Source organism: Apus apus, chromosome 6, assembly GCF_020740795.1.
Source record: "Apus apus isolate bApuApu2 chromosome 6, bApuApu2.pri.cur, whole genome shotgun sequence".
Lineage (NCBI taxonomy): Eukaryota > Metazoa > Chordata > Aves > Apodiformes > Apodidae > Apus > Apus apus.
Window position 1 is genome coordinate 26,759,389 of NC_067287.1, and position 27,860 is coordinate 26,787,248.

The 27,860-nt window shown below is 38.9% G+C and overlaps 1 protein-coding gene across 3 annotated transcripts in view; it reads left to right on the plus strand.

The window, feature by feature from the left end:
• PARD3B (par-3 family cell polarity regulator beta) overlaps window positions 1-27,860 on the plus strand; it is a 390,939-nt gene that overhangs the window by 291,346 nt on the left and 71,733 nt on the right. For 2 of the 3 annotated variants that reach the window (XM_051623713.1, XM_051623715.1), the window contains exon 20: window positions 16,680-16,976. The exons of the other annotated variant lie outside the window; for it this stretch is intronic. In XM_051623713.1, coding sequence (XP_051479673.1) covers window positions 16,680-16,976 — 297 coding nt within the window. The remainder of the gene's footprint in view (window positions 1-16,679; window positions 16,977-27,860) is intronic. 3 annotated transcript variants of the gene reach the window in all.

Consider the following 27,860-nt stretch of genomic DNA (forward strand, 5'->3'; position numbering starts at 1 on the left):
GTTCCAATTGGACACAAGATAATTGTTCTTAATATTTCTTTAGCTCGGTATGCTTTTTTTTAATTACAGTCACTGATTGACAGTAACTTGGTAAGGCTGCATTAGAAACTGGCAGCTCAATGTCTTCATCATTCTGGTTTCTCTAGTAATGATTTCAGTTTTGACCTGGGAGAGTTTGCAGCTGAAATGGAGAACAGCAGGTGTGTTGTGAAGTGGATGAACCAAGATGATATTTTTAACTCACTTATTTGATTATTCTTCTATAATGCACAAGAATAGAAATATCACATTATTTTTATCAGATAATACATGTTTGAGGAATTAAAATTAATAATAATAAACAGGAAAAAAAAAACCCAAGCAAATAAACCAACATAACAAACAAAAAAGCAGAAGTGCAAAAAATTTTCCCTACGTTATCCTCAGAGCAGTGCAACACGTTGTAAAAACAAGCATTTTGCTTCAACTTTCTCAATGAAATTAGAGCATGGCTGTGTATGTTTGCCCCCATAAAGCTACCTAGAAGTTGAAGACTGAAACCTTCTTGAGTTGATCATAAAACAGAAGAGACTTGATCTTTTCTAGAGGAGAATTATGTAAGGAATCTAGTTCTCATATATCAGTAAGAACTATTAGGGAAACTGATTAAAAACAGTGGAAGCAAACTTGATTTGAGGGTAATTCAGTCCCTTTGCTCAGTTGTTGACTGTTCAGCTGTTGATGATGCTCAGTAAGACAGTAAAGACAAGTTTTACAGTTCTTTCCCAAGATTTAGTAATTTTATAATGTAATTTGAAGTCCAAGATTTTAATGCACATATTGGCAAAGAAAAACTTGTGGCACATACACACCATAGATCTTCTGTTCTATGACTTCACTAGCTGCAATCTGCATACTTTGTCTCATATTTATAAAACCAAGCTTCAGTGAGTCTTACTAGAACACAAGAGTTTTTTAAATTTGTTCTTGAGAGTGAAATGAATACGTGTAGGGATGTAACAGTATACCAGAGGATAGAAATGTAGGAACTTTTCTCCCATGGTACGTGAACAAATCCTGTATTTAACAGCTTGAACAAAATACAAATTAATTTTCTAGCATTTAACCTTTTTAGAATTAACTTGAACACGTACCTTATTTTTTCTTTCCACAATTAGCTGTATAAGTAATTCTTATTCAGGTGCTCAATCCAATAATTAATAATCTTAAAGTCAGTTTTCTTACTTAAACTTCAGGTTTTTTAAATGCTGACTGCCTAAATATCTCAGAATCTTTCATACTAACTATGATTTTTCATCTCAACTCTTTCCAGAGACCAAGCTGGACATTACTAGAAGAGGTCAACAGTAGTTGATTTTTGGGCTGGGTGTTACAGGATTAATGATCGAGTGCATTTCAGCATCTTAGCAGATGTGTACCTTGCATGATTTTGGATGTTGGTTTTGCCTGTAATATGTGCTTGGCAGCTCTCCAAAAAAACAATGCTGTTCTGAAACCTCAGCTGAGAAATATTTTTAGGAGGAAGTGCATTTCCAGTTTACAGGAGTAGGCCATTTCTTAGAGTCTTTACAGAGAGTTTTTTGATTGGTATTGGATAGGTACAGTAATATCTCACAAAATACCAGGGATAAGCCTGCTATAAAGAATGCAGCCTTCTTCCAGAAGTTTTGACAAAGATTTGTAGGCATGCAGAAGTGTCAGATGCGTTCACTGCACAGTTATGGGTTGACTGTGCAGTACAAACTCTAATTCTCTGGCATCTGATGGGAAACATCAGATCCTACGTAGGTGTGCTGGATGAGTGTAAGTCCATCATGCTCAGAATAGGTTGGATTTCCTGCTTCACTGAGAAGGAATTGTAAAGTGCATGTGCAACAAGTCTGGCACATCCAGAATGTGTTAGAGCTAGTAGGCGTATGCAGACAGAGTGTAGAGCACACTCACTCCATAGTGCAGATGCTTCCCAAAAGGATTTGACTTGCTTTCACATTGGTCTTCATCATAGATTTGCCTGACAACCCCTTTTATGGGCCTTTGAGGTTCAGATTTGAACCTTAAAAAGTGAAAATAAGTATTGCTCTAGCCTTGTAATTTCTACTTCCATTCCACATAGTCCTATTCTCAGTTTTCAGTACAGCTCTCTGGGCTCTGTTGTAGCTGCAGCTTTCTAAAGCACCTCCATTTCCTGTGCTGAAATGCTGATATTGTAGGGTTTTTTATTTCTTGAATTCCCTAGTGATCCTCACCAAGACCAAGGTCACATTGTGCTCATTGCTGTTCAGGAAGCTTGAGCCTGACCCTAAGCACTACGGTTGAGGTAGAAGAGAGAAAATCTGGCAAGAAAAAAATACACAGTGTCTTGTGGGTGTGAATCTGACATGCAGGCAGTGCAGCTGCTTGTCCAGGTTCCTAAAAGGTCCCTGTCAGGCTAGGAATTTGTTCCAGACCTCAGCCCCATGTCTGTCTCCCTTCTTTTCAAAGCCAGTACTTTATTATATCACTGTTACTCCTGCAGGCTTCAACTGGTTAACAGGAATTTAGGATGTAAGACATTTCTTGTTTAGTAATAGTCTTATCTTTGTCCAACTGAATATGTAGTCAACACATCCTCCAAAGGTCACTATTCTTCTCCCCCTACCTCCCTTAGCTTTCCTTGTGCCACTGCAATGCAATGTCGCTGAAACTTGACTAGAGAAAGTCAGAAGTTCGTGACACAGATAGTTTAGGAGGACAGACTTAACTGGTGATATAGTTCTCTGAGATGGCAATTTTCTCCTTCCCAACGAAAGTCAAGTGATTCCTTGGACTGAGGCCCTATTTTAAATAAACTCATTGTTTTGTTCATGCTTCAAAGAGTTTGGCTGTGATAAAGCATGTGCTCCAAAGGTCTAGAATCTGCCCATAAAAGGAAACAGCAAGTGCTATGTCTGAGGTTTATTTTGATCAAGCTTACTCAAATCTGTATTTTTAGTGTGATCTGTATAAATTACTCAGAATTTATCATTTTAACAACAAGATGTTCATGTCATTATTAAATACTGGAAGAAACCCTCTCCCTCAAAACAAGATTACTCTTCCACCCTTCCGCCATCTTTTTCTCACTCCTTTGGGCTTGCTTTTTAATTTTCTAACTTCTGAAAATCATTTTAAAACAAACTGGATAAATATATTAGGTACTTGAGTTTTACACATGATAACTTGTTTGCCTTTTAAGTGCAAATAAGTGACTATCAATTGAAAGAAAACTGTTTTTTCCTGGTTTATTAGGATTATTTTAGTGGAATATTCCTGCTGAGACCAAAGTCTCTCTTCCAGCAGTAAAACTTTTACTTGACATTAGAATAAAATTTCACAAAAGGAAGCGCCTTGTCAAAAATAAGGTGATTTTAAAAAGTAGCATGTGAGTTGGTGAACAAGGAGGCACTCTTTGTAAAAAATATTCTGCACTTGTCTGTAGAAGCATTTTGTTGTTTCGTTAAAACAGTCTTGGTTTTGTAGTCCTCGTTGGAATTATGTGAGGAATTTTTTTAAATTGTACTATGTTTTCCAGTAGAGTGTTAGAGAAGCAGAAGGAACATCTGGCCCTTGCTTTCTTAGTGACTTAACTGAGTGCTTAAGTTACAGTGAATCTCAAATTTATGTAAAATTAAATTGTTTCAGTTTTTATATTAAAGACTGAATTTCCTTTACTTTTTGGAAACCTTCTGGCAATTGAGGGGAGATTCTCTCTTGTCTTATCAGCTCTGCTGCTTGTTGCCTGTTCCCATAGTTAAAAAATCAATACATATGTTTTTGATACTTGGCAAGCAGAGGTTTAATTTTGCAGCTGCAAGATCCCTGTACGAAGGGAATGCATCTTACACAAACAGCATTTAGAGACCACTTATAAATGAGAGAGTACTTCTAAGTGAACTTCATTCCATTTCTATCAGCATTTGTTTAATGATATTTAATGAGAGACAATTTGCATCTTACTGGAAATCAAAATCAAAACTAGAATAGCTGTATGCATGGCAGTATGGTAGAAAAACCAAATTGTTTTGAATCAAAAGCTGAAACTCAGTTACAAAGAGGAAAGTGTCATCTCTGAATGTGTAGTGTATCTTAGAGTGTGCTCGTGCACATGTACATTGTGGCACTTCTGCGCCTGTGTTATCTGCTTGCCAAATCTAAAAGTGTTGGTTTGGCTGTTTATGGTTCATACTGATCTCTGATAAAATGTTGGTAATTGCTCTTCTCACCATTAAGCTCTGTGCTAATCCACATGTTTCTGGGACTCCTGAGCTTGTGCATCATTATTTGTTAAGGGTTAATCCAACATGGTATATATCTTCATTGAGTATTCCTGACTTTGCAGCACAGCTAGGTCCTGTGGTTTAGACAAAATAAAGTGTTGGATAGTATCCCAGTTTTAATACTCCCAATTTATTATAACCATTGAACCCTGATCAGATCACAGATTGGATTTCATCCCAGTTTTTTAAATGTCCCAATTTATTGCTGGCTTGAAACCCTGATAAGAATACATATTTGATTAAGGCTTCAGTTTTCAAAAATTCCAGTTAATTACTTTTAGATTCTTATTAGATCATAGCCGTGTAGTATGGTATGTTGAAGTTATGAAAAAATTACTGGGTGATGTTGCACAGGTCAAGGTCATAGTTTCATTTTGTGCTGACAGTATAAAGTTATCAGATTTCTGTTTATTACTGTGGCAGCACTTGCACTGGACCGGAGGACAGATTAATCCCAACCCATTGATTCTGAATGATTCTCATTTTAGATCTGCTGCTGCTCTGCATACCAGAACATGTAATAAAAGCCTATCCCTGAGCACTGAGAGACTGGTGTTTGGTTATGAGCAGCTGAGGTAGATGGCTCTCAACCACCTTTCACAGGTTGTGATGTGGCATTTAGATGTGGCTAATCCACTGCTGGAGAACATTTTTAAGACAACATAAGACTTAGAATTGATCCCATATTGTCCTAGCTGAAGAATATAAGAATTGAGGATAATAGAATGGCACACGGACTTTGCCTTTTTCTTTAACTATCACAGCACTATTCCAGATATCACAGACTGCGGGAAATAGCACTTCCAGGTGGCCCAGCTCTCAATTTATTCTCATACAAGCCATTTGGCATCCTTGGTTTGCCCTTCACTGAGGCACTGGTTTCGCTTGACTCTGGAGACCAGTTTTCACAAGCTGTGCCACCAGCCCACCTGAAAGGTCAGAGGTCAGAGCAGCTCAGAGAGGATGACCTAGCTCTTTCTTGCATAAATGGGCCAATGTGTGGTTCCTGTATGTATATATGGGAGTTTTATAACTTGACTTTCTTTTCTTTTTAAATGACACTATAAAACAGAAATACTGCTGTTAGAAACTTTCACATGCTAAACCAATACAGTGAAACTGTAGCCAGTGTACTAGCCAACCTGGGTAATAGAGTGATTTCTAGGAGACAGACTTTGGCCTTCTTTGATGCAGTACTGACTGTAGGTCAGCTCTTGCCTACCCAAAAATCAATAAAAGCTTAAGAATTATTTCGAAGCTGCTTTTCATTCCTTGTCCTTCCACATGTAATTTATGACAGTCTATCATAAATCTTCGGCATGAACTTTGAAGCAGTGCCACAGCACAGAATTCCTGTTCTCACTCCCTTACAAATGGGAAAAAAACATGAGAATACAACTCACGGGGATAGGCTGTCAGGCAGCAAATCGGTTTGTTTGTGTAATTCTCCATAGTGAGCTTAAACCAAAATAACTGTAAATCTTAAAGCTTTGTCTGTTCAGTCAAAGTTGGAGTTTGCTTTCTAATCCAGGACTGTTAATTAGAAACAACATGTGAATCCCAGACTAACAGATGGAGACTGTTCCTGTTCTTGAACAGAAATTCTGTTCAATAGGTTCTGGGTTCAATGTCATATGTGTAGAATAAAGAAATGTGCATGGAATATCATATCTCATGGAGCGAGGCTTGCTCCTTCTGCTATACTAGGATTTAATTAAAATGAAGGCATAATGTTTATACAGTTGCAGAGACAGTTGTGTGAACTCATGAGGTCTCAGTAGCTAAGTGGATCTGTGAGTATCTATGCAGGAACTGTTTCAGAAAGACCCACTTGTTGAAGGATGAGGCTCAGGAGGACTCAGTAGGCATTAGTCTTCTTGGGTCTGTTCTGAGCTATGTAACTGCATGTGGTTGTGGATGTTGGCTTTTCACGAGGTGTTAAATTAGTGTTGTGCCTTCCCAGCATCATTACGGTATCTCTAGTGTTTTTTATAAGAGGGTGTTACAATCCTCAGTGTTTTCCACTGATATATGCTACAGCAATTGCTGGAGCTGAGGTACTCAGTAGCAATTAATAAGTTCATAGACTGAAATCTCTGTCTCCCCATAGTTTTTCTGCAGGTATACTGCAGTTACCATATGCTTGTTTTCTCTGTATCTGATTACCTTCTCTGAAATACTTTGCTTGTTGTCTTGGTTGGAGAGTTGAACCTGTGGCTTTAACTGCAATTGATGTTATTTTCATTCTGGACCATAAGTTCCCAATGACATGTAGATGTGGTGCTTAGGGACATGGTATAGTGGTGGACTCAACAGTGAGAGGTTAACAGCTGGACTCAGTGATCTTAAAAGTCTTTTCCAACTAAAATTATTCTATGATTCTATGAGAATATAAGTAAAATTCTTTTTTGCTTTCTAAGAGTATTATGTTATTTTTATTCTCTTTTTGTAATTATTTGTTCCAGAGTGAGCTAATGTTATTCAAAGGGACTTGGGTATGATGTGCACAACACCTTACTTGCCTTCTAACAGAGAAGTACAAATTACAGAAGCCTGAGAATTCCTTTAAATCAGATTTGAGGACTAGGCCTGCAACTTTGCAAAGCTCTGCACACTCCGGTCTATTTTTCCAGGAGGAGCTTGGAACTCTGAAAGGCATCAGAATGTCTCAGGTGAAAGATCATAGAATCATAGAATGGTTTGAGTTGGAAGGAACCTCTTAAAGATTATCTAGTTGCAACCCCCTGCAAGGGCAGGGACACCTCCCACTAGATCAGGTTGCTCAGAGCCTCATCCAACCTGGCCTTGAACACTTCCAGGGATGGGGCTTCTACAGCTTCCCTGGGCAACCTCTGCCAGTGTCTCACCACCCTCACACTAAAGAATTTCATCCTAATGTCTAACCTAAATCTTCCCTCTTCCAGTTTTGATCCATTACCTCTTGTCCTCTCACTGCAAGCCTTTGTAAAAAGCCCCTCCCCAGCTATCCTGTAGGCTCCTTCCGGTCCTTGTAGGAGAGGTGCTCTAGCCCTCAGATCATCTTCATGGCCCTTCTCTGGACTTTCTCAATGAGCTCCATGTCCTTCTTATGTTGGGAGCTCCAGAACTGGACACAGTACTCCAGGTGGAATCTCACAAGAGCCAAGTAAAGGGGGAGAATCACCTCCTTTGACCTGCTGGCCACACTTCTTTTGATGCAGCCCAGGACATGGTTGGCTTTCTGGGCTGCAAGCACACACTGCCAGCTTATGTTGAGATTCTCATCCACCATCACTCCTAAGTCCTTCATCAGACTGTGTTCGATCCATTCTCCCCTCAGCCTGTATTTGTACTTGGGATTGCCCGGACCCAGGTGCAGGACCTTGTACTTGGCCTTGTTGAACTTCATGAGGTTGGCACTGGCCCACCTTTCAAGCCTGTCAAGATCCCTCTGCATGGCATCCCCTCCCTACAGTGTGTTGACCTCACCACACACTATGTTATTGTCAGCAAACTTGCTGAGGGTGTACTCAATGCCACTAATTTTGACAAACCTGGAATAATTCCACTATCTAATCCACATTGTCACAGAACAAGGAACGTCCTGTTTACAGAAGGCTGAGCAACCTGATCTGTGCAGTCAGACTTTCTTGCAGCAGGAGATTGAGCAGAGTGACCTTCAGAGTGTTCCCTGCAACCTGATATTTTTTTATATTGTCACTTTAGAAAATAACTCACGATATTGTGAGTTGTGAGTAAAGAAGATCAGATAATGTAGTAAAGTACAGGATATAACATGGTAGGCTTTTCCAGTCATTGGCATTCCATAATCTGCTGCATTTCACCCAGTATCCAACTAATGTGAACAAAAGAGAGACAGAAAAGCTTCCTTAGATTAAACAGCAAAGGTAAAATCCTGTTCTCATTGAAGTCCACAAGGTGGGGGCAAATGCACTGACCTCATTAGAGCCCAGACTTTCTTTAGAGGGCAGGATCCTGTGTAAGTTGGTAATCACTCCCTGTGACATCTGAAAGAAATGGAATTGCATTAAGATCTCAGTCTTGTCTATCCGAAGCTTGTGCTCCTAGTTTTGCAGAAGGAAAGGGTTATTTTTCATCTTTAGTTTGCCATAATCTTAAATTTTATGGTCACTGTAGCTTTGTCTCTTTCTTAGGTTTTTCATTCCTCTATTTCTTTATTTACAAACCTCCAACGGCAGCTGCTTTGGGCAGTTCAGCCTTATGCGGGTATGGGGTAATTATCTAGAAGAGGCAGTATTTTATGTTTAGCCCTGGTGGTTTTTATCATTGGTCCAGTTAATGCTGTTGTAAGATCTGTCTTGTTTAGCCAGAGTTTAGTCTTTTAGTCCCTTGGATTTGTGGTTTGCCTTTTCTATTTCTGAGACTGTTTCTGTTCTTGTTTACAATTACAGATACTAATTACAGGGGAGATGTTCAAATCCAGCACAATAGAATGAGCTGGAATGAAGAAACACTTGCATAGATTATGGGGAAGATGTTTTCAACAAATATGCTTCCAGTAGAATACCCTGAAAGATAATACTAAATTAGATAGTGTTTGAGTCTTGATGAGTCCATATCAGGTGTCCTCAATTTACTGGCAAGAGGCGGATTTTTATTTTATTTATGTTCTTAGCTATGACACTTGCCTGCCTCTAGAGTTTCCCTAGGTGGTGGTTGAAAAAGTAAAAATTAGCTTTTTCCTGATAAAAGATGCAGGTTTGAAAAATATTGTTCATGTCAATGTCCTTATAGACCATGTCTGTCTGAAAAATTATTATGAAAAAAAAAAAGCACTGTACTTACACATTATCTTCTCAGATATTCAAGTGAAATATACCCATTCCCATCAGTGATTATGGCTTATGAATATCAGAAGGCAGGATGTATTCGGTCCACTATTATGTAAATGAATGAAAATGCAGTATTTTAGTTACCAAAATATATTTTGCTAGCAGCTAGAAAGGAATTAAAATATTAAACACAATGGAAATCTAAGTGACCTCCTGCAGAAATAGGCTGCTTTCCTCTAGACAACTGTTACGCAATACATGTATGAATTAGGTAAATGAGAGAAAAAAGCAGGAATGTTATGTAAAATCACGGTTGAAATATTAAGATACTAAACCAGATGTAAATTGAGTAATCATTGCAGTATGTAGATCTCAGGGAGAGCACATGAGCCCCAAAAAAAGCAATGCAGCGGCTTTTATTCTGCTGTTCACAAGGAGCAACCAAATGAACAGAAGAATGTGTAGCATCTCAGAGATCTCAAAAGATTTAAAGGATCAGATCCCTTTTCAGACCTCAAACTGATTGTATGCACACTTGCTTACTTGTTCCTTGCTCCTCTTACTGCAAACAGAATAGAAATTATCCTAAAAGACCAATAGTCCTGTTTCTGTTACATGTTTTTCTGTGTCCTTCTCCCCCAGAGAACATCTTCCACTGACTAAGCCAGCATCTTGCTTATTCATATAATTTGTTTGTGCTTCCACAAAGTCTATTACTATTAATCCACCATACAAGAAATGTTATTGTATTCATCTGAAGTATAAAACAAGGTCCCTTTGTGAAATATGCTGGTTTGGTCAGCAGCTGTATTTTCTGTCCTGTGTTTAGCTGCTTAGATAGCCACTTGTGGCTCAAAACACGTCATTCTTGTGCTCTGCTCAGTACTAAGCGCAAAATGTGCAAAAATATTGCATCACTTTTACACTTTTCCTGGAAAGTCAGAAGAAACAGGATGACACAGAGTTCATGGGAGACTGCAAGGAAGGAGGAGTTCAAACATCTCAGGAAAGGGTGCTTGTTCTTTTGTGGGCCTATTTTGGTCTGTCTTCCCCATCCAAAAGCATTCTGATATGAAGTGCAGCCTTGCAGCTCTCCAAGTTGAGAGAGCCCAAGGTCTCTCCAGGGATGAGCTTCCTACCTTCAGTTTTTACATATTGGCCAGATCTAGTAGCTGTTGGTGCCACTGAGTTGCTTTTCATGTCTCCTGTTGAGCAGTAGGTGCCCTGTCCCTCACTTGAAGGTGGCAGAGCCAGGAGGACATGCTGCTTCAAGTTTTGCCCTGATCCAAGGTGACAGTTTGATATACTGTGGCTCACTGTGTGCAAAGCTTCTTTTGAGCAAGGGCTGGGGTTGCGTCTCCAGAACTGCAGGCTTGGCTGCATCAAGTGTCTTGCTCTTTGTTCCCTGTTGAAGGCAGTCTTTAGGTTCCACAGCTTTTAATGACCCTAGCCTTCTTTGGGCTACTGTTCTGGTAACATTAAGTCCTGTGTTTTACTTTTCACAGAGGCTCGGAGCACCAGTTTTAGAAAATTAAGCATTTTCTTGTTCCCTACTTACAAACCAGCCACCACCCAGCTTCTGCTCAGTGGGCCAAGAGATGAGGAATATCACTTATGGCTTTTCCTAGACCTCTCATTCGGTTCCCAAAAGCATTTCTGGGCCTGCTCCAAAAGTCACTTCTGGCCAGCTCTTCTGGAGTTTTCTTGAGGTGGTCCATATCCCTGCCTGCAGCTGCCTCAGTCTGCATGCACTGCAATCTTTTAAGCCAACTTTTGCCTGTCAGTGTCTCTGTCACTGATGTCAGGCTAAAGCATTTTACACTGTGTTTGTTGCAGGCAGCATATACATATGTGGTCATTGACAGTAGCTCAGCAGAAACACAATAACTTGTTAAGCCACAGTAACTCGATCCTGTGTCTGAGCTGCAGCTGGAAAGAGCTGTTTGGGCTATTAACTCTTCTATGGCTGCTTCACACTAGGATTATGCATCTTTTCATATAATACTACATGAGAAATCACCGTATATGATTTGTGTGGGTATGTCAGGTAGGGAAATTGTTTGAAGGGTAAATGAGAGTGTTTCCTTGATTTATAGCTCTGGGGCTGTGCTACTGAACAGTATGTGAAGTGTAGAAAAGTGTTCTCAAAATACCACATCCCACTTCCAGAAGTACATTAGATAAATAGGATATATACATATAGGATATATATAGATATATACATTAGATATATAGGATCCCATCTTCATTTGACCTCTACAAATAGGATGCAACATGTTTTGGCAAAGATACCTACCGTTCAGTCAAGGCTATATATATATATATTATTATTTATTTTTATTTTTTTCTTGGTAAAATCATTTGTTGTAGTGACAGGTTCTAGTGATAGCTAGTGGGTCTCAAAAGCAACAGGATACCTGTTTGGATACTATTGAGCAAAAAGATCAGTCACAGGAGAAAGAAAAAAAGGGCATTGCTTGGTACAGCACTGCTGTTGCCTGTCCTCTGGCTGTTTGTGTGCAAAGGTTGTGTTTTTACAGAAACACAGCTAAAGGATGTTGATGTAGTTGTCTTGCAGTGATTTAATTGGAGAGTATGGTGTTCAGGTGGCAGAAGAGAATGAGCAGGATTGATATGGGATACCCAAAAGGAAATATATCTAACTTCCTGTTGCTCTGTGTGAGTTTTTCTATTCCCTTTCCCTCATCAGGAAGTTTGTAGAAACTTCAGTGCTACACTAAATTGTTCAGATGGTGACCTGTGCCTCTCCTCATCTCTGATTTCACTGCCAGCATCGTGTTGATGAGTGACATTTTATCATTTGTCACAAATTTGCACCAGTTGTTTAACCAAACCCATCCTGTTTTGTGAGTTTGGGGCTCTCTTGTAGTAGTGGTTTGTTCATAGTAACTGTAAGCTGGTTGCTGTGATACTTGTGCTGATTTGGAAGATTTCTTTTAACGATGATGAGGAGTGAAGATAATGCTATTTCAGACAGGGAGAAATGCAGGAGGTTGCAGAAATTATAAACAACTAGAGTGGGATATAGCAGAAGTAGCCTGTTTACAAGGGCTGGCAGAGGGATATAGGAGCACATTCATTTTTTGTATATCTGTAAAGAACTGGGCACCAACTGTCATGTGCTGTGGAAAAGATTGCTTTAAAATGGTGAAAACATGATGCTGAAATAAGAGTATATTTAAAACAAACAAAAAAAAATTGAAGAAACTTCAAAGGCAAAAACATAAGAGAAGGCATGGAAGATAGGTAAGCAGAAGGAAAGAAAAAACAGACATCTAATAGTTTGTTTCCCTATATTTGAACATTTGGATTTAAATGAAGAAGAGATTACTGAGCAGATTTTAGAGATTGTGGGGAAGAGCAAAAAGAAGACAAGAAATATTAATGCAATTATAATAGCCATATTGAAAATAGGAAACATTGATCATGAAGAGTTTCACATAACCTGGTATTAACTGGCCTGTATAATACAGAATGGAAATCATTGTTCTTGAGCAGTTTCGACTTATAATAGTGGCAGCGATCGAAAATTGCCTTCAGAAGGAGAAGTTGAAGAACAAAAGAAAATTATGGTGACCTAATTCCAGCTTTTGTTGTGCAGAATATACCAGTATTGATAGTAGAACAAATTACTCTCACTGTTAGACATGAAAGCAAGATTCACATGATGCTGCTGTGCTGCACTACTCTTGCTTTCAAACAGGTCTTAGAAACCTAAGGGACAGTTGATGTATTTGTCCAAAGAACATTATGGCTCATCATTTTCTGAGAAACTACTCTGAGTCTTTGTGGGACTGTGTGCTGTGCTGTCTGCGCTGGCATGTGATAAAATCATTCCTTGAAGTGCAGTGTCCTCCCATTTTTCTGACAGTATCATCCCACACAGACCTGTATGTGCTGTGAAACTTGTACCTCATGTGTTATATTCCTGCATTGAAGTCTTTGTTTAGGCTTTTTGGTCACTAATTGAGGGTGAACCCCTCCACATTTTCCCATCTTTTAAGAACATGGGATGCTTTTTCAAAGTTAATCTGGAAGACAGCAACAGTCTCAAAGTGCTTCATGCATTTTAGCAGAAGAAAAGCAGAATAACCAGAGGCAAGGGCTGCTACCAAGCTGACAGTTATTGGGTGCTGGAGCTAACAGTTACTTGTGTAATTTATTTATTTTAAACTAAGATAGTGCCTTCGTTTTTACATTTCTGACATAATCCCATGTGGAACAGGTAAAATATTCATCCTTCAGCAAGGGGGTTTCTCTTGAAGTCCCTGTATGTATAAAAGATGGAAATCAGCAGCGTAGGCCTCCCTCCCCACTTCATTGATGTCTGAGGCCGTATTTGCAATGGAAATCCATCCCCATCCTTGTAGTGTGATGAGCACTTCTGGGTGATGAGCTACCTTGATTTTTACATGAGTGGACCAAGTGATAACTTAGCCCCAAATTCCTTTATGTACAGACACAGACAGACTGGCACCCCCCACCACTCCCTGATGCATAATCGCTCTTTTATCTGTATTTGCAAACCCTTGGAGGATAAAGGCTTTGCACACTTTCGGCTGCTCTCTAATTATTACCAATTTGCTAGCAGTGCTTTGTGATTTAAATAGAAATGCAAGCTGACCACTGCTTTTTAGTTTCTGTTTTCATATACAGGTCCTCAGTTTTGACTTTCTCCTCATGCCATTGTTCATTGCTTTATGAGTAGAAGCATGACTTTTACCAAGGTCTATACCAATGTCACCAGTAGTTTTACAAATAATAAGTTGTATGTCCCATTTGTCTGCAAATGCCATTAAATTCTCTTTGTCCCAGGAAGCCATCAGCCAGCTAAGCCAGTACAATTGGCAGTAAAATGAGAGAATATGTGCTTTACTAACTGCATTGATCACATATTAACACCAAGCTATGTCCTCCGTAAGGTTCTCCATTAAAATTTCCCTTGGAGATAGAGTCAGAATTGTGCAGAATCAAAGGCTCATTTTGAAGTCTGACTTCAAGAAACTGCCATGTTCTGGGTGAATTTGCACTTGAGCATAGCACCTATCCTGACCCAGGCCACCATTTCAAATCAAATCAAAATAGGGAGTGGGTGTGACACAAAAGATAAGTAGAGTGAAGGTTACCAGAGAAGGAGCTGACTGTACAAGAAAAGAAGATTCAGGAAGAAAAAAAAGGAGAAATTCTTAGGAAGCCTCAGTGTAGAAACCTGAGAAGTGTTAAGGATGTAGATGGATTGTAGTTTATTTCTTCTTATCATCCTTTCTTCTCTAAGAACTATTGTGGTAGATTACATCAAGATTTTGTGAGTATTTTTAGTGGTATCTGAAGAAAAAATTAAGAAAATTAACTAACTGGGCTGACGAAACTTAACTAACTGTGAAGCTGAGGAGAAGTGGAAATGATGCATTAGGAAGATACTATTCTCTCACATGGTCTTGTTAGTAAAATATTTCATAAAATCATATAATAGCTCAAGTTGGAAGGGAACCATAAGGATCATCAAGTCCCAACTCCCTCCTTGTTGCAGGACTACCTAAAACTAAGTCATATGATTAGGAGTCTCATCCAGATGCTCCCTGGACTCTGGGAGGCTTGGTGCAATAGGCACTTCCATGGGAAGCCTGTTCCAGTGACTTACCGCCTTCTCAGTGAAGAACTTTCTCTTAATGTCCAATATGAATGTCCCCTGACACAGCTTCAGGCCATCTACTTGTGTTCTTTCACAGAGAGGAGATTGGCATCTCCCACTCCACTGTCCTCTCCTGTGAGGAAATTCTAGACTGCAATGAGGTCATCCCTTTGCCTTCTCCAAGTTCAAGAACCCAAGTGACCTCAGTTGCTCCTTATAAGTCTTACCCCCGAGGTCTTTCACCATCTTGGTCACCTTCCTCTGGACACACACTAATAGTTTAATGTCCTTATATTGAGGCACCCAAAACTGTATATAGAGTATTTGAGTACTCAAGAGGAGAAGAAAGGTCATCTGCTTCACTGAGGGAAGACAAGGTGGATAGTGGGCACTCCTCCTAACTGTCAAGGATTGTATAACATGCAGGCTCATCCCACTGTAAATTGACTGCATTTTAAATGTTAAAACTAGCATTGCCTCTAGATGTGTCCTAGCACAGTTAATGGAGAGATGTAACTGGAAAACATATGATACACATTCATGTACTCAAGTATATATGTAGAAAGGCATGCTGTTCTCATTAGAATTTTTTGTGATTTTTTTTAGCTGCAGGTTATTTGAAAATTATTAGCATTTATTTTGATTATACAATTCTAGTGATGCAAAATTAAAGGTATGAATCCCATTTAGCTCTTAACAGCTTCTCACTGTCAGACTTGAAGCTCCTGATACACTCATCTGTTTCTTTAGGGAGACATTTTCTCCATGCCTTTAAAAGTCCTGAGGCCATTATGCTTTATTGGGTTAACTAAGTCTGCTAGACCTTTTTTATTTATCTTCTATGGTACAAGTTATACTGTTCTTTCTACACTACTGCTGTGCTTAAGATACAGTCAACAGCAAATGTTGACTTTTTCTGTCAGACACTGCATCTGTATCTGTCTTCCCTTCTTTAGTTTTTCCTTTGTGCTCCATTATTTTCTGTAAATGCTATTTATTACGTACTGTGGTCAGCATTCTGTCAGATCCATCTCACTGCATTTAATTATGCTTTGTTGAAGAGTAGCCAAGCAATTCACAGAAGTTGCATGCTTACGGAGCCTTGCTATAGGGTTATTTTTTTCTTCAGCATGAATGTTGAATCATTGAATATCAGCTGAGTTTGAAATTTACCTGAATATGTTTTACTATTCCAAAGAGATTACACAATGGCCCTGATTAGCAGCAGCATTTTGTAATACCACTTAAGGCTTCATCATAGTGGAGTACTGCCAGTAATAGTCTTTAATTCACTTACATGTACCAATTCATCTCTGTCAGGTTACTATTAATTTCTTTGCTGTTTTTCTTTGTCCCTATCCCACATATAATAAGGCATGATTTCCACATTTATGTAGCCAAAATAAAATTTTTAAAAAATTAATTCTTCAGTAAATTAACTGTGGTCCTTTGATTTGAGACAACTCTGCCATCTTTCCATTTATGTTCAAATTTAATCCACTTTTCACAAATTAATGTATTTAGGAGAATCTAGGTGGGTCAAGTGACCAAGGGGCAGTAACAGTTTTACTGGCTAATTTAGATTAAAAGTTTCATGATTGGGTTAGATAGAGTAGCTGTAAAGTGGAGGGTAGGTGTAGAAACAAAACTGTTCCATGTGTGTACACACACACACACTTGTAAACAGCCATGCTATATTCAACATCAATTTTTCTCATCAAAATGATGGCCAACCTTGGTTACAAAGATGATTGCCAGAGATAAAGAACAAAAGGGCTGCAGACATCATTTTGTTTTATCTGGCACCAGTTTCACAGTGTTCTGGAAGATCTAAACAGTTGGGTTCAGGGTTGGATCTCCAAATCTGTGTGGTGAATCAGTGTCTGCATTTGTTGCTGAAGCAGATCCAACTCTGTATTCTTTTTTTTTCATCGTTAGGATTGGTGCCAAACATCAGGAGTTAAGGCAAAAACAACTGAGAGGCCTGAGTGATTATTCTACTGGTCCTGGAGGACCTGACATTGATGATGATGAGGTGGATCCAAATTATGCCAGAGTAAACCATTTCCGAGAGGCTTATCCAGCAGCAAGCATCTACAGGCCATCATCGCCAGCAGTAGCAGAAACTTTTATATATCCACGTGATTCCCCTTCAGGACCAATGGAGAGGGAGCACTTGGAAGGCCTGTATGCAAAAGTAAACAAGCAGCACTACCAACAGACTCCTGGTGACAGGTAATATTGCCACCTGGCATTACAAACAGCGATAGTTTGGTGGGGAGGGAGTGTGGGGTGGGGGGAGAGAGGAGGCTGGTTGTTCAGATGCCCCAGACTCCTGTATTTACTGACTAGAAAGCCATGGATTTCCTCTTAACCACAACCATAATTTGCTGCAGCAGTACCCCTAAAGCATCTGAGCAAGGCAGCAGTCAAATGGAAATCATTACAGAAAAGTCCATATTTCACAAACAGAATGAATTAACTGACTCCAGTCCAATTCCTGCACTGCTAAGAGTGTTTTTCCCTCTTTCAATTGGGAAAAGTTCTTACCCTGCAGCAAAAATAATCTCTTTTTTTTCAGATCCCTTTCAATCCTGCTGATCATCAAGTGCCTATTAGTAACAGGTTTTGTATGATAGCATGATATATTGCATATGTTTATGGTTTCGTTTTCCCCAGCTGTGTGATATTACACACTTTCAATTAGGTTGGGTAGAGGACTGGGAATCATGGCATTTTTATGCAGACTGTGAAGTGTAGCTTCACAAGACTGATTGCCTTTCACAGCCTTTCCAATAACCAAGTGGGAAGGAAAGCGCAATTTTTAATCCTTACTGTCAAGCTTCCAGGTTGATAGCATTGAAGAAAGATGGTCAAGTTTTTCCCTGGGTTAAAAAGAAAACAGAAATTATTTTCAGTTGATGACGTACCCACCATTACAATGTTTTTAAAACTGATTGCTTCTGGATTTAGGGGCTAAAAGACTGTAAGACTTCATTACCATTGTGGTGTTAATATATATGTGATGGGCTTTTCAATCCAATGTATGAGTGTGCAGTCTAGATATGCAGGTCTGTGTGAAAAGAAAAGCTGACAGTGTAAGCATGAGGGAGTTGAGGAATTGTTCACACTTTTAGCTCGTTTTGCGATCTGTAGTGTCTCCCTGTAGCCTCAATCTGTGCTATGTGATACCACACTTGTTAATTTTGGAGAAATATGTGAGCACAGATATAGGAGTGTTTTCAGTTTGTGGCATCATACCACTTTAAAAACATCTACTGAGTCATTGTTATAAATAGTAATAAACCACTTCTGACATAAATTGAAGTTTGTAGCAGGGAATGGGCTCTCCTTTTCACCTGAATACAGTATGGTGAAGACCTTTCCAAACATAATGACGTAGCTTATTTTTTTCTTCCATATTATTAAGTCTGCCCCTACTGCATAAGGGTAAAGAGGGTGGAATAAGAGGTAGTGATTGCAGCTTTTTGCCATCTAGCAGGTTTTGCTTTACTACAGAAGTTGTCACTGAAATTGCATTAATGTTTGTATTAGCGGAGGGATCAGAAACTGAGATCCTACTAACTCAATAAACCAACATCTGTGAATTCCCAGTGGGGGAAGGCTAAATTCAGATTCATGTATTTTTCAAATATAAATATAACTCAACTGGAGTAAGATAGCATCATGAAAGTTACTTCATAAATTCAATTTTAACAGGACTTCCTAGCTTTGCATTTTAAAAATGTAATCAGGTCTGAAGTGTGATCTATACATTGTTATTAATTCTTTACTGTTTCTTGTCAAAAAATAACAACAACAAAAACTCAGGGCTTTCCCTTGGGCCTCTTTTATTTGATTGTTTGTATCATGGTTGTAACTACACTGAAGGGACTCTTGACTTGCTATACGGGCAAGACTGAAGTCCCAGCCAGCTTTGGATTCAGTGTTAGGATCCTGGATTTTAGTATAGATCTAGCTGTAATTGCATGGCAGTATGATAACTCAGGGACAAACTAAAACCAAAACATCTAAGAGAGAAGAAAAGTTAACCTTATTTCTGAGTCTGTGATCAGAAGTCACACTGAGAGGCTGTTTTGTCTGTGTTGATTCTGTAATGAAAGACATACAGTCCACAGCATCTTTGCTTTCTTGAATTTCTCAGGCTTGTAGAGGCTGTTTAACTAGATTAGGAAAAAATAGGAAATATGAGATTCTTGTTAGGTTGCCTTTGTTCTTTTTAAAAACCTTTCTTTCCTTTGTCTCAGAGACAAAAAGGTTGTTGCTATTTACCAGCAGAAATGTGCCAAATGTGAATACTTTTGTGTGAATTTATGCAGTGGGTCATGAGGTCTCAGCCATCAGTTGTTGAATATAGTGGCAACTTCAGGCAAGGAAATCTTTCTGTGCTAGAGGGAGAGCACTGAAAGGAGAAAGATGTGAAAAGAAAAATCCCTGGATAATACGTTAATTACAAAAACAAATCTGTTTTCAAGGGTCAAGTATGAAAACTACCTTGTCTGTCTCAAAATGATGGGAAAGGGCTATAATGGATGCTTATTAGCCAAACCAGTGTTATTTTGTGTTTGCAGGCCTGAACATTTATCAACACATTTGTCATGTAATAGCTCATGCTTTGGTCTTCCTAACGCATGCATGCTCTCTCTCAAAGTTTTGCTATTAATTTTACTTTAGATGGATGGCTTTTTCTTCCACCTCTGACTCTCAACTTGTAGTGTTGTGTGTGCAGACTTGATCGGTGACTAAAGTAAATGGACTTCGGAGTAGAAGTGAGGTTTGAACACAGAGAATAGTTGATTTCATTTTGGTCTGTGAATTCCAGTTATGTGGCATTATGATAGAGAATTAAAACTCAACATTTGAAACAAGAAGTTAATTTCTATTCTATTTTTACAAAAGAATGTATTAACATAATTAATGCCTTGTAAAATGTGAGGGGCATTTGTAAATAATCTTAGTGGTCAGCTAAATGCTATTTACAATTCACGTGCTTTCACTCACCATCTCCTTTCTCCTCTTGAGAATCCATTGAGTGTTGCCAGTTCGTTCTCAGTATACTCCCAGCTTAAACTGACAGTCTCCCTCGGTATGCAGAAAAGCAATAGCTATACATGTATGAAGACTGTTGCTTTAATCATTATGAAGTATGTTTGTTGCCTCCAAGCACAACTCCTCAGGGCACACACAGACCTCCTTCATATTGCTGTTTGTATACTATCATCCCCTTAACCTACACTTGCATCTGGCATTTCAGAGGTTTTTTTGCTTTGGGTTTTTGGGGGTCTTTGCTTTGTGTCTTATTTGCAAACGTTGTATAATGTTCTTCTGCACTGCTTCACAATTGTTGATTTTTCATTCCGACAATGATTATTTCAGTGAAATAGATGTAACTTTTTATGTATATTTTGCTGAAAGCTTTGGGATTTTTAACTAAGAGAGGTGCTATATAAATGTAAATTGTCCTTATTAATGAGTATAGCAAAAGCATTAGCATGATCAGTGTAGTCTGTGAATGTTAAGTTTAAAAGAGTGAAAAAAACTAGCTGGCGAAATCACACATTTCTTTGTAAATCAAGCATTTTTCTGTTTATTTCTAATTAGCCACAATTTTCTGTAATGCAAATGGCATCCCAAAGGATGGTGCAGCCTGCACAGCCACCATGTGCAGCTGGGGAACTTGCAGGGTCTTTGCCTGAGACACTGTTTCCCCAGCCTGCGGCAGAGGCTGGGTGATCTGTGGCCCATATGTTCCTGAAACAAGTGGCAAGTCACATCTCTCTGAGTTTAGTCATCAGGGTCGTACCATGACAGTGCTAAGTTGCACGATGGCAGAGCCTAGATGTCAGACCAAAGCCAAAAGAGCATATGCACAGCACTATTATCACTTAAATGTCAAGCATGTCACATGGTGCAACCGTTTCTCACGTTTCGAATAAGCAATTTCCTCTTTTTTTCTCCCTTGAACATGGTGCTGTCAAATATATCCAAACACACTGAGTACATCTCCGGAAAGGTTCTAGAGACATTGCTCAACTTATTTCCTCAGCCCAGAACTATGAAACATTTAAAGTGTGATGCCAAACTCATTGCCAAGTATAATTCTTCATTTATTTGTGTGTCTTATCATGAGGAATTTCAAAGTGCTGGTCTGACAAAAATGAATACAGTTTTCCTTTGTTTAGCAAGAATAGATTCAGAGCTGTATCTTCTTGCAGATTTTAAAAACATACTAATAAAAAACCCAATACTGTTTTATTACATAGGAGTAGAGTCCAAAGGCACAGTCTGATCAAGCTTTCCATTTTTGGAGATGCTATGTTGGGTCCCAAAGTGCAAGATCTTACACTCTACAATGTTAATTAATTAATTGAAAAACAGGTCTTCCTTATCTCAGGGTGAAAGTTTCCTTATGGTAACTTGCACCCTTCCAGAATGTTCAATAGAGCAGCAAACACAGTTGAAAAATGGTGAAATGAAACCCATACCACTGCACTACCCTAACTCTGCCCCTTGCATCTTACTCTCAGAGATGGCCAGAGTCAGAAGAGAGGGAGCAAGACATTGAGCAGTTTGTGCCTCCCTAGAAAGTATCAAAGGAAAAACATTGCTGTGCATGTTCTGAGAAACCAAATGTTAAATGTAAGCCATGGGTAAGCCTGAGAGGAGAGTAAAAAGGGTTTGGAGTTTAGAAATTAACAAAAGGAGCATTTTTTACTGAAAAGCCAGCTAAATACCTTTGGACAGGTATAGGTCTCTCCCATCCTGCTTAATCCAAGGCCATAGGAATCTAGAGCTACACAGAAAAGACTGTATTCAGAAAGTTCAAGTTAGGGTTGCCCAGGTATGTTACTTAGCCTTGTATTTTTAGTCAGCCAGAAACTGAAGTTGTCTTGTTCTCGGTACAAAGTACAGTTGGCACTGCTCACTGTGCATCCACAGCACCTTTAATCACTGAAAAGCAAAAAAAGCAACCTGCTGCTCTAGGAGTGGATGGTCCTTTACTTAGGAATGGTTATTCTTTAAGATGAATAGTGTGGAGGCAAGGCAGAAAATGAATGAGGCTGGGTGACACCTACATACACTTTGCCACTATACGTTGTGTTACATTGGGAATAGAGTGATGGGCATGCATTGAAATATTTTTATTATAAAAGCATGACAAGTATGATCAAGTTATGTGTCTTCTCTTACCACATAACCCCTTCTCCTTGGTGTCCTGAAATAATCTACACTGTCTTCCTGTCCTCTACTATCCTATACTTTCTAAGACTGCCCTCTGACTCCTTAACCTCTGGAATTTTTTTCTGAAACATACCAGAGGGTCTTCTGAACCCTTGGCTGCAATCTGATCACTGTTCCCAATAATGTTAAAACCAGAAATTTAATGTTTGACAGCTTGCTGCCCTTTCTAATTGATAGTTTTCTGACAACAGTCAAATTCTAGCATTGGCAAGTAGAAATGAGGTTTCAGTGGTTCCTAGGGTCCTGGTCATGGCAATCCAGAGATCCTCTTGACCATCAGTTCCAGAGAAGTGTAAGATGTGCCCCCAGAGTTATACTTGTACAGTGTTTTTTGCTCCTGATTTGCAGTTTTCTTAGAAAGGATGAAGGGGTACTGCATACTCACTATGCTAAATTTTGAGTATTTGGACCTCCTGGTACATGTTTAAATGAGCCTTGGCTTTATTTTTATATAGAACAAAAGAAATCTATTGTTAGCACTCAAGAAAACAGCTTTACAAATAGAGTTCAATGTGCTATTTCCCAGGAACCCCTTATCGAGATCTTTTCAGCTTTGGCACCCCCAGCCCTATCGTTCACTTCTCATGGAAAACTCAGACTTTATGGAACTCAGGTGACCCTGAGCATTTTAGAGCATGTCTAAGCAGAAGGAAGTTGTCAAACTTTAACAGAGCTTAGCTGCCACTGCCATGTAATGTGTGCATGCTTGTTCGAGGCCATGCATTCCTCGGCAGAAATAAATTCTGTCAGGAATAGTCACAAATCTGCCTGCGTGCGTCCTGCCTGCTAGGGTTTGCATTTGGATCACCTCACTTATTGACAGATGTGTAAAATTTTATATACTGCACTCCCACAACTCCCTTGTGACCGTCCTGTTGCAGATGCTGGTAAGCCTGAGTTTTGGCAGCTGTGTTAAGCATTTGTATGCATTCAGGTTGTGGCTTTTATTTGTTGTGGTTTTTTTTCCCTCCAGCCCTGTCTTTTCTTATGTGATCTATTACTGTATGGAATTATTTTACGTTAATTCTGCCTATTTATTGGTAATGTCCCATTCTTTCAATCATTTGGATGTAAATGCAAAAGATAGGTCCCTGGAGAAGACCAGGTTTGTTACTGGAAGATGAGACAATACCAGAGGATAAGGAGTGAAATGCAGATGGTGTTGTCAGCCTCTTAAATGTAAAATAAAGACAAAATGAGATTGTCCATGCAGCTGGAATGAAATCATATGGCCTTGCATGTGTTCCTGCCATAGTGTTTCCTACTGTGAGCAAGAGATACTAAATTCTGTCTTATGCAGGATGTTGTTTGACCAAAAGCTCACACATGCTCCTTTAATCAGCAGCAGAATAATGTGTATATGTATTAACTTTTCTCTACACATTTTTTTTTAACAAAACACCATTGAATTTTAAATGCTAATATGTGTGTGTTGGTTAATGAAGAAGCCAGAATTGAGTATAAGGCTGGTAAGCTCCAAGAAAAAGAGAAGATCATTACACTCATAGATAGCTATTTGTGAACCAGCTGATAACGTGCAAAATTAAGATTCCATAAGTGGCATTTTAAATGAACAGTTAATGGCTGAAGATTAATTAAACAGTCAGAGTTTTTCAAGAAAGAAGCTGTTAAAATCTTGTTTATAGGCCAGTCACTTCCATACTTAAAGTGCAAACCCTAATAGCATGTGGTATTTCCATTTAGCAAGCAATGTAACTAGAATATTTTCCTTGAGCAAGGAAAATCTACCTTACTTGGGTGCACAAGACAGGATGGATGGATGTAGCATTGTGTACTGTGTTTTCTTCTTCCTAATTAATCATTGTCTGGTAGCAGTACAGACAGAGAAATGCATTTCCTCTGAGAATTTGGTAATCTTAAATAAAATTGCTAGATCTTATTTTAATTAAAGTGTAAGGGGACATGGTGAAATCTGATGTGGCTTTGTTTTCTCACTACTCTCCAGGAGTCCATTCTACTTCATACACTGAAGGATTTTCAAAATGCTCATCTTCTCTTTGCTCCAGATTGTGTTATGTCAGAATGAGTCTCTTTGGCCCCATCATTAGCCTTGCAGAGTTGCACTAGTTAAGGAAAAAAACAGAAAAAAAAAAAAGTTCTGTTTTCAGTCAGCTTTATTCTGTACTGCAGTTCTGGTTAAATGATGAGTATTAACCTCGTCCCATTTCCCTGATTGAAGAGAAACAACAAGCAGGTCATTATGCTGTGACACTTGTCCTTCCATCAAGTCCTTTCCCAAGAAATGGTTTGGTTTTCCTCTCTTTTCCCTTTCTCTCAGCTCAGTTCCTAGTCTTTTTGTTAACTGTCTGTGTGTTTTCCCCCAGCTTCCCAACACAGTAATTTTGCCTTATCATGTCCTAGCTTCTGAGTGTGCAAGTAGTTACAGAGAAAAGGCCTGGCAGCTTGACCTTGTGCAAGCTTCACTGTAAGATGAATCTACATTGCTGACCTCAGGGAGCTCACATTATGGCTTTCAAAAACTCCTCTCAAGTTTTTTTTCTAGCTGCTACTAGTTAAATGGAAGAAAGGGATTACTTCTTTCATCAGAGATAATCTTTATTTAGTAAAACTGACCAGTAGATGAGGGTATGGGATTTTGTGGTGCTAGACTTTTAAGTCTGTACGTACTAAGAACCTGGTTTTTTTTGAGCTGGAAGGGGTCGGACTTGGGAAGAACACACCAGCTCATGTGTGAGCATCCTTATGTTCAGTGTCCAGGTGATGACATAAACTCACAGCAAGCTTTGTCCTGATGTTTGACTTTGTTGAGATAAATTTATGGCTTCTGATCAAAGTATTTTTAAAAAATAGTAAAAGTTTAATGGGACATAAAGAATCTTTTGCCAAAAATCTTAAAGTGATGGAAAAAAGGGTTCAAGTTTGGAGGAGTAGGAAAAAAAGGGGTATCACTAGACTGCTTAAAAATGCTGAGCAGTTCCAGTTAAGACAGCAGTGGTACCTGTCCAATAAGGGTAGAGAAGTAACTCATAGTTACAACAGGGAAAATGGACATAGACTAACTGTAACCATGAGAAATGTTTTCACAGTGTCTTCACTTCTGTTTGAGGTTATCCAGGGTCAGTGGGACCTTCTGCTAACAGGTTTCTCTGAGCTACAGGTGAAGCAAGCAATTCCCAGGCCCCCTCCTCATTAAGCAGTGAGGAGCATAACTGAGTCCTGAGAATCTTCAAGTGGCATCCCACAGTTTCTCACACATTCTCAAAATAAACAGTTGATTGGTATTGATCTTGGGATGGTTTAAGAGAACTGTGACTATTCTGTAGGAAGTGATACTAGACTGTCATAGAAAATGAAATAACTTGTCTTAAACTACATTGTAGCCAGCATCTGAGAGAACGTGAGGTCTTTTATTAGGACAGAGGGACGTGAGATAATCACGTTGCTTCAGGTAACCATACTGATTATCTTTTTTTATCACTAACTTGTCCTTGATGTCTGGAGGCCATTTTTAGTAAGCAGTGGAGAGTGATCACATTAAAGAGTTTATACTTTTCAGTTCCTTGCAAAACAGGTAACTTCTTTTTTTTTTTTTCATTCCACTAGGCTGAAATAGAGAAAAACCAAAAAACAATTCATGATAAAAAAGATGCAAGATGAGTGATTTTTAAATACCTCTAGAAAGTACTAAAAATGAAATAAATACAACATACTTGAAAAGCAATACATTTCCTCCTAATTTATTTTTCCTCTTCTTGTTTCTCTCTGGTTTCCTACTTCTGTACCAGTAGGTCAGTGTGACAGTTTGGCAGTGTCACAGTTCTCTGTTGAGTCTGCACTCTGGGAGGTTGTTAGCCCCTTCCCTCCAGTCACTTGGAAGCAGTGAAGAGAAATGAAAAAGAGCCAACTAATGTTTAAACATTTCAAACAACATTTTCTTGTTCAGTCTTTGACGCATATTCATGGTTTAACTTCTTCATTCACTTAAATTTTAAATCTTTAATAAAATTTTTCAACATAGTATCTTAGGAGTATTTCTTCTGAAACCAGTATTAGCTAGAATGTGTCCTTCAGCTGTGGCATTTATCTGTTACAAGCACTTCTGCCCTTAGGCTTTGATGCTTACTTAGTCCTGGATATGGTTATTACCTTGTAAATGATAATCAGCTGCAAATTATCATTATGGTATTTACATAAAATGCATGGAAAATGATTATTTTAAGACTGGCCTGTAAGTTTAAGCATAGCACATGTTTCTAATGCAGATGTTGTGCATGGCCTGGCTATTGAAAAGGAAGCAACAACACACCTTCAGAAGGATGAAAACATATTAACATTATTAACATATTAACATGGTCTGTCTTGTGATGAGAGATCAAGAGGGCAACTATTTTCTATTCCTGAGTCACCATAATGCTCAATAATTGTCTGAAAGGGCTGCTTTAATTAGCAGTTGTATGCTGTAAGTGTGCTGCTAACCAGGGAACCTGGACTGCTTCTGCTCTGCTCTTGGTTAATGACAGAGGAGGCCTTCTGTGACTGGAATCCCTGGTTTACATATCAGCTGATACTTCTATAACATGACAAAGGGCTGTGAGGTTGTAGAGGATAGTTGGGGAGCAGCATCAGAGCAATAAACCTGTTCCTACTAGTTGTCCATTGTTAGTACACAAATTACAAGCAGTCTGCAGTCCTTCACCTGAATAAGGTGTTGTTTTTTCCTTTAACATCTGTTGTCCCTGATTTTAAAAACAAAAAGTAAAACCAACAAAAACAAAATAATAGACAATTATTTTGTGCCTCTGTATAAAGTGGCAATGTTTAAGCAGTGGGTGCTTTGAAGAGGGAGAGTAAAGGGGCCAGAGGGAAGGGTTTGATCTTTTTTTCCTTTTCTCTGTAAATACCACTGTCTGCATCAGTGGTGATGCTTTGACCTCCTTGCTACAGAGCTTGAAAAGTCTCTTGCACTTGGTGGTATGTTCTGGCTCCCGAACTGAAAAGGCAAAAGTCTAATTATCTTTCTTTGAGTGCTGCAAAAATAGATTATCAATCTACATATGATAAGTGATCAAAAATTCCTCCCAAAATTTAGACTCGTTAGTCTAAGAATGGATATTTTTACATGTTTGTGTGGGTTCTGAAGTGATTAACAGTATTCCTTCGCACCTTTTTGCCTTTAATCTGCACTCTTGCCAGCTATCTCATTACTATTAGCTATGGCAAATATAGCAGATGTCTGAGCAGCTTCATTGTTCTGTTGTTTTCTTTTCAAGACTAGTGCATAGATAGATGTTAATTTCTCTTTTGTGTTAAAACCTGCCTTCAAGGAATAAGATAACCAGTGTTCAGCCTTTGGCCTGTAAAGATACTGAAGTCTCATATCTTCTGAATGCTTTGTCTCAGCTAGTGTTTCTACTAGTTCAGTGCATTCATAGTGGAGGTCTGTTCTTCTCTAATGCCCATGGAACCTTAAATTAATGTCCCCTGACTTTAGGAGAACAATTTTAACATGTTTTCTAAATGTTTTCTTTATTCCCGGGGTTGAGAAATAATACACAAAGACACCTGCTCTTCCAAGTGGGTGGAAAACAAAAATCGTGCCAAGAAAAATGCTGTTTCTCAGAAAAAAATTCAAAATACACATTGTTTAAAGTGTGGCATAAGCAAAATAGATTATGCAAGGTACACAGGCCCTTGCTTGGGGTGAGATCACTGACTCGTGGGTCCATAGTTTCTCTACTAATAATACCTAGTGTTTACATCTAAAAAGCAATGTATGAACTACCAGTTTCCCCATCATCTTTGAAAAAGAGAGTTAGGGAGCTATGGACACTGAATCAGCACAGCTCCCTTCAGTTCTTCATGAGGGCAATTGTG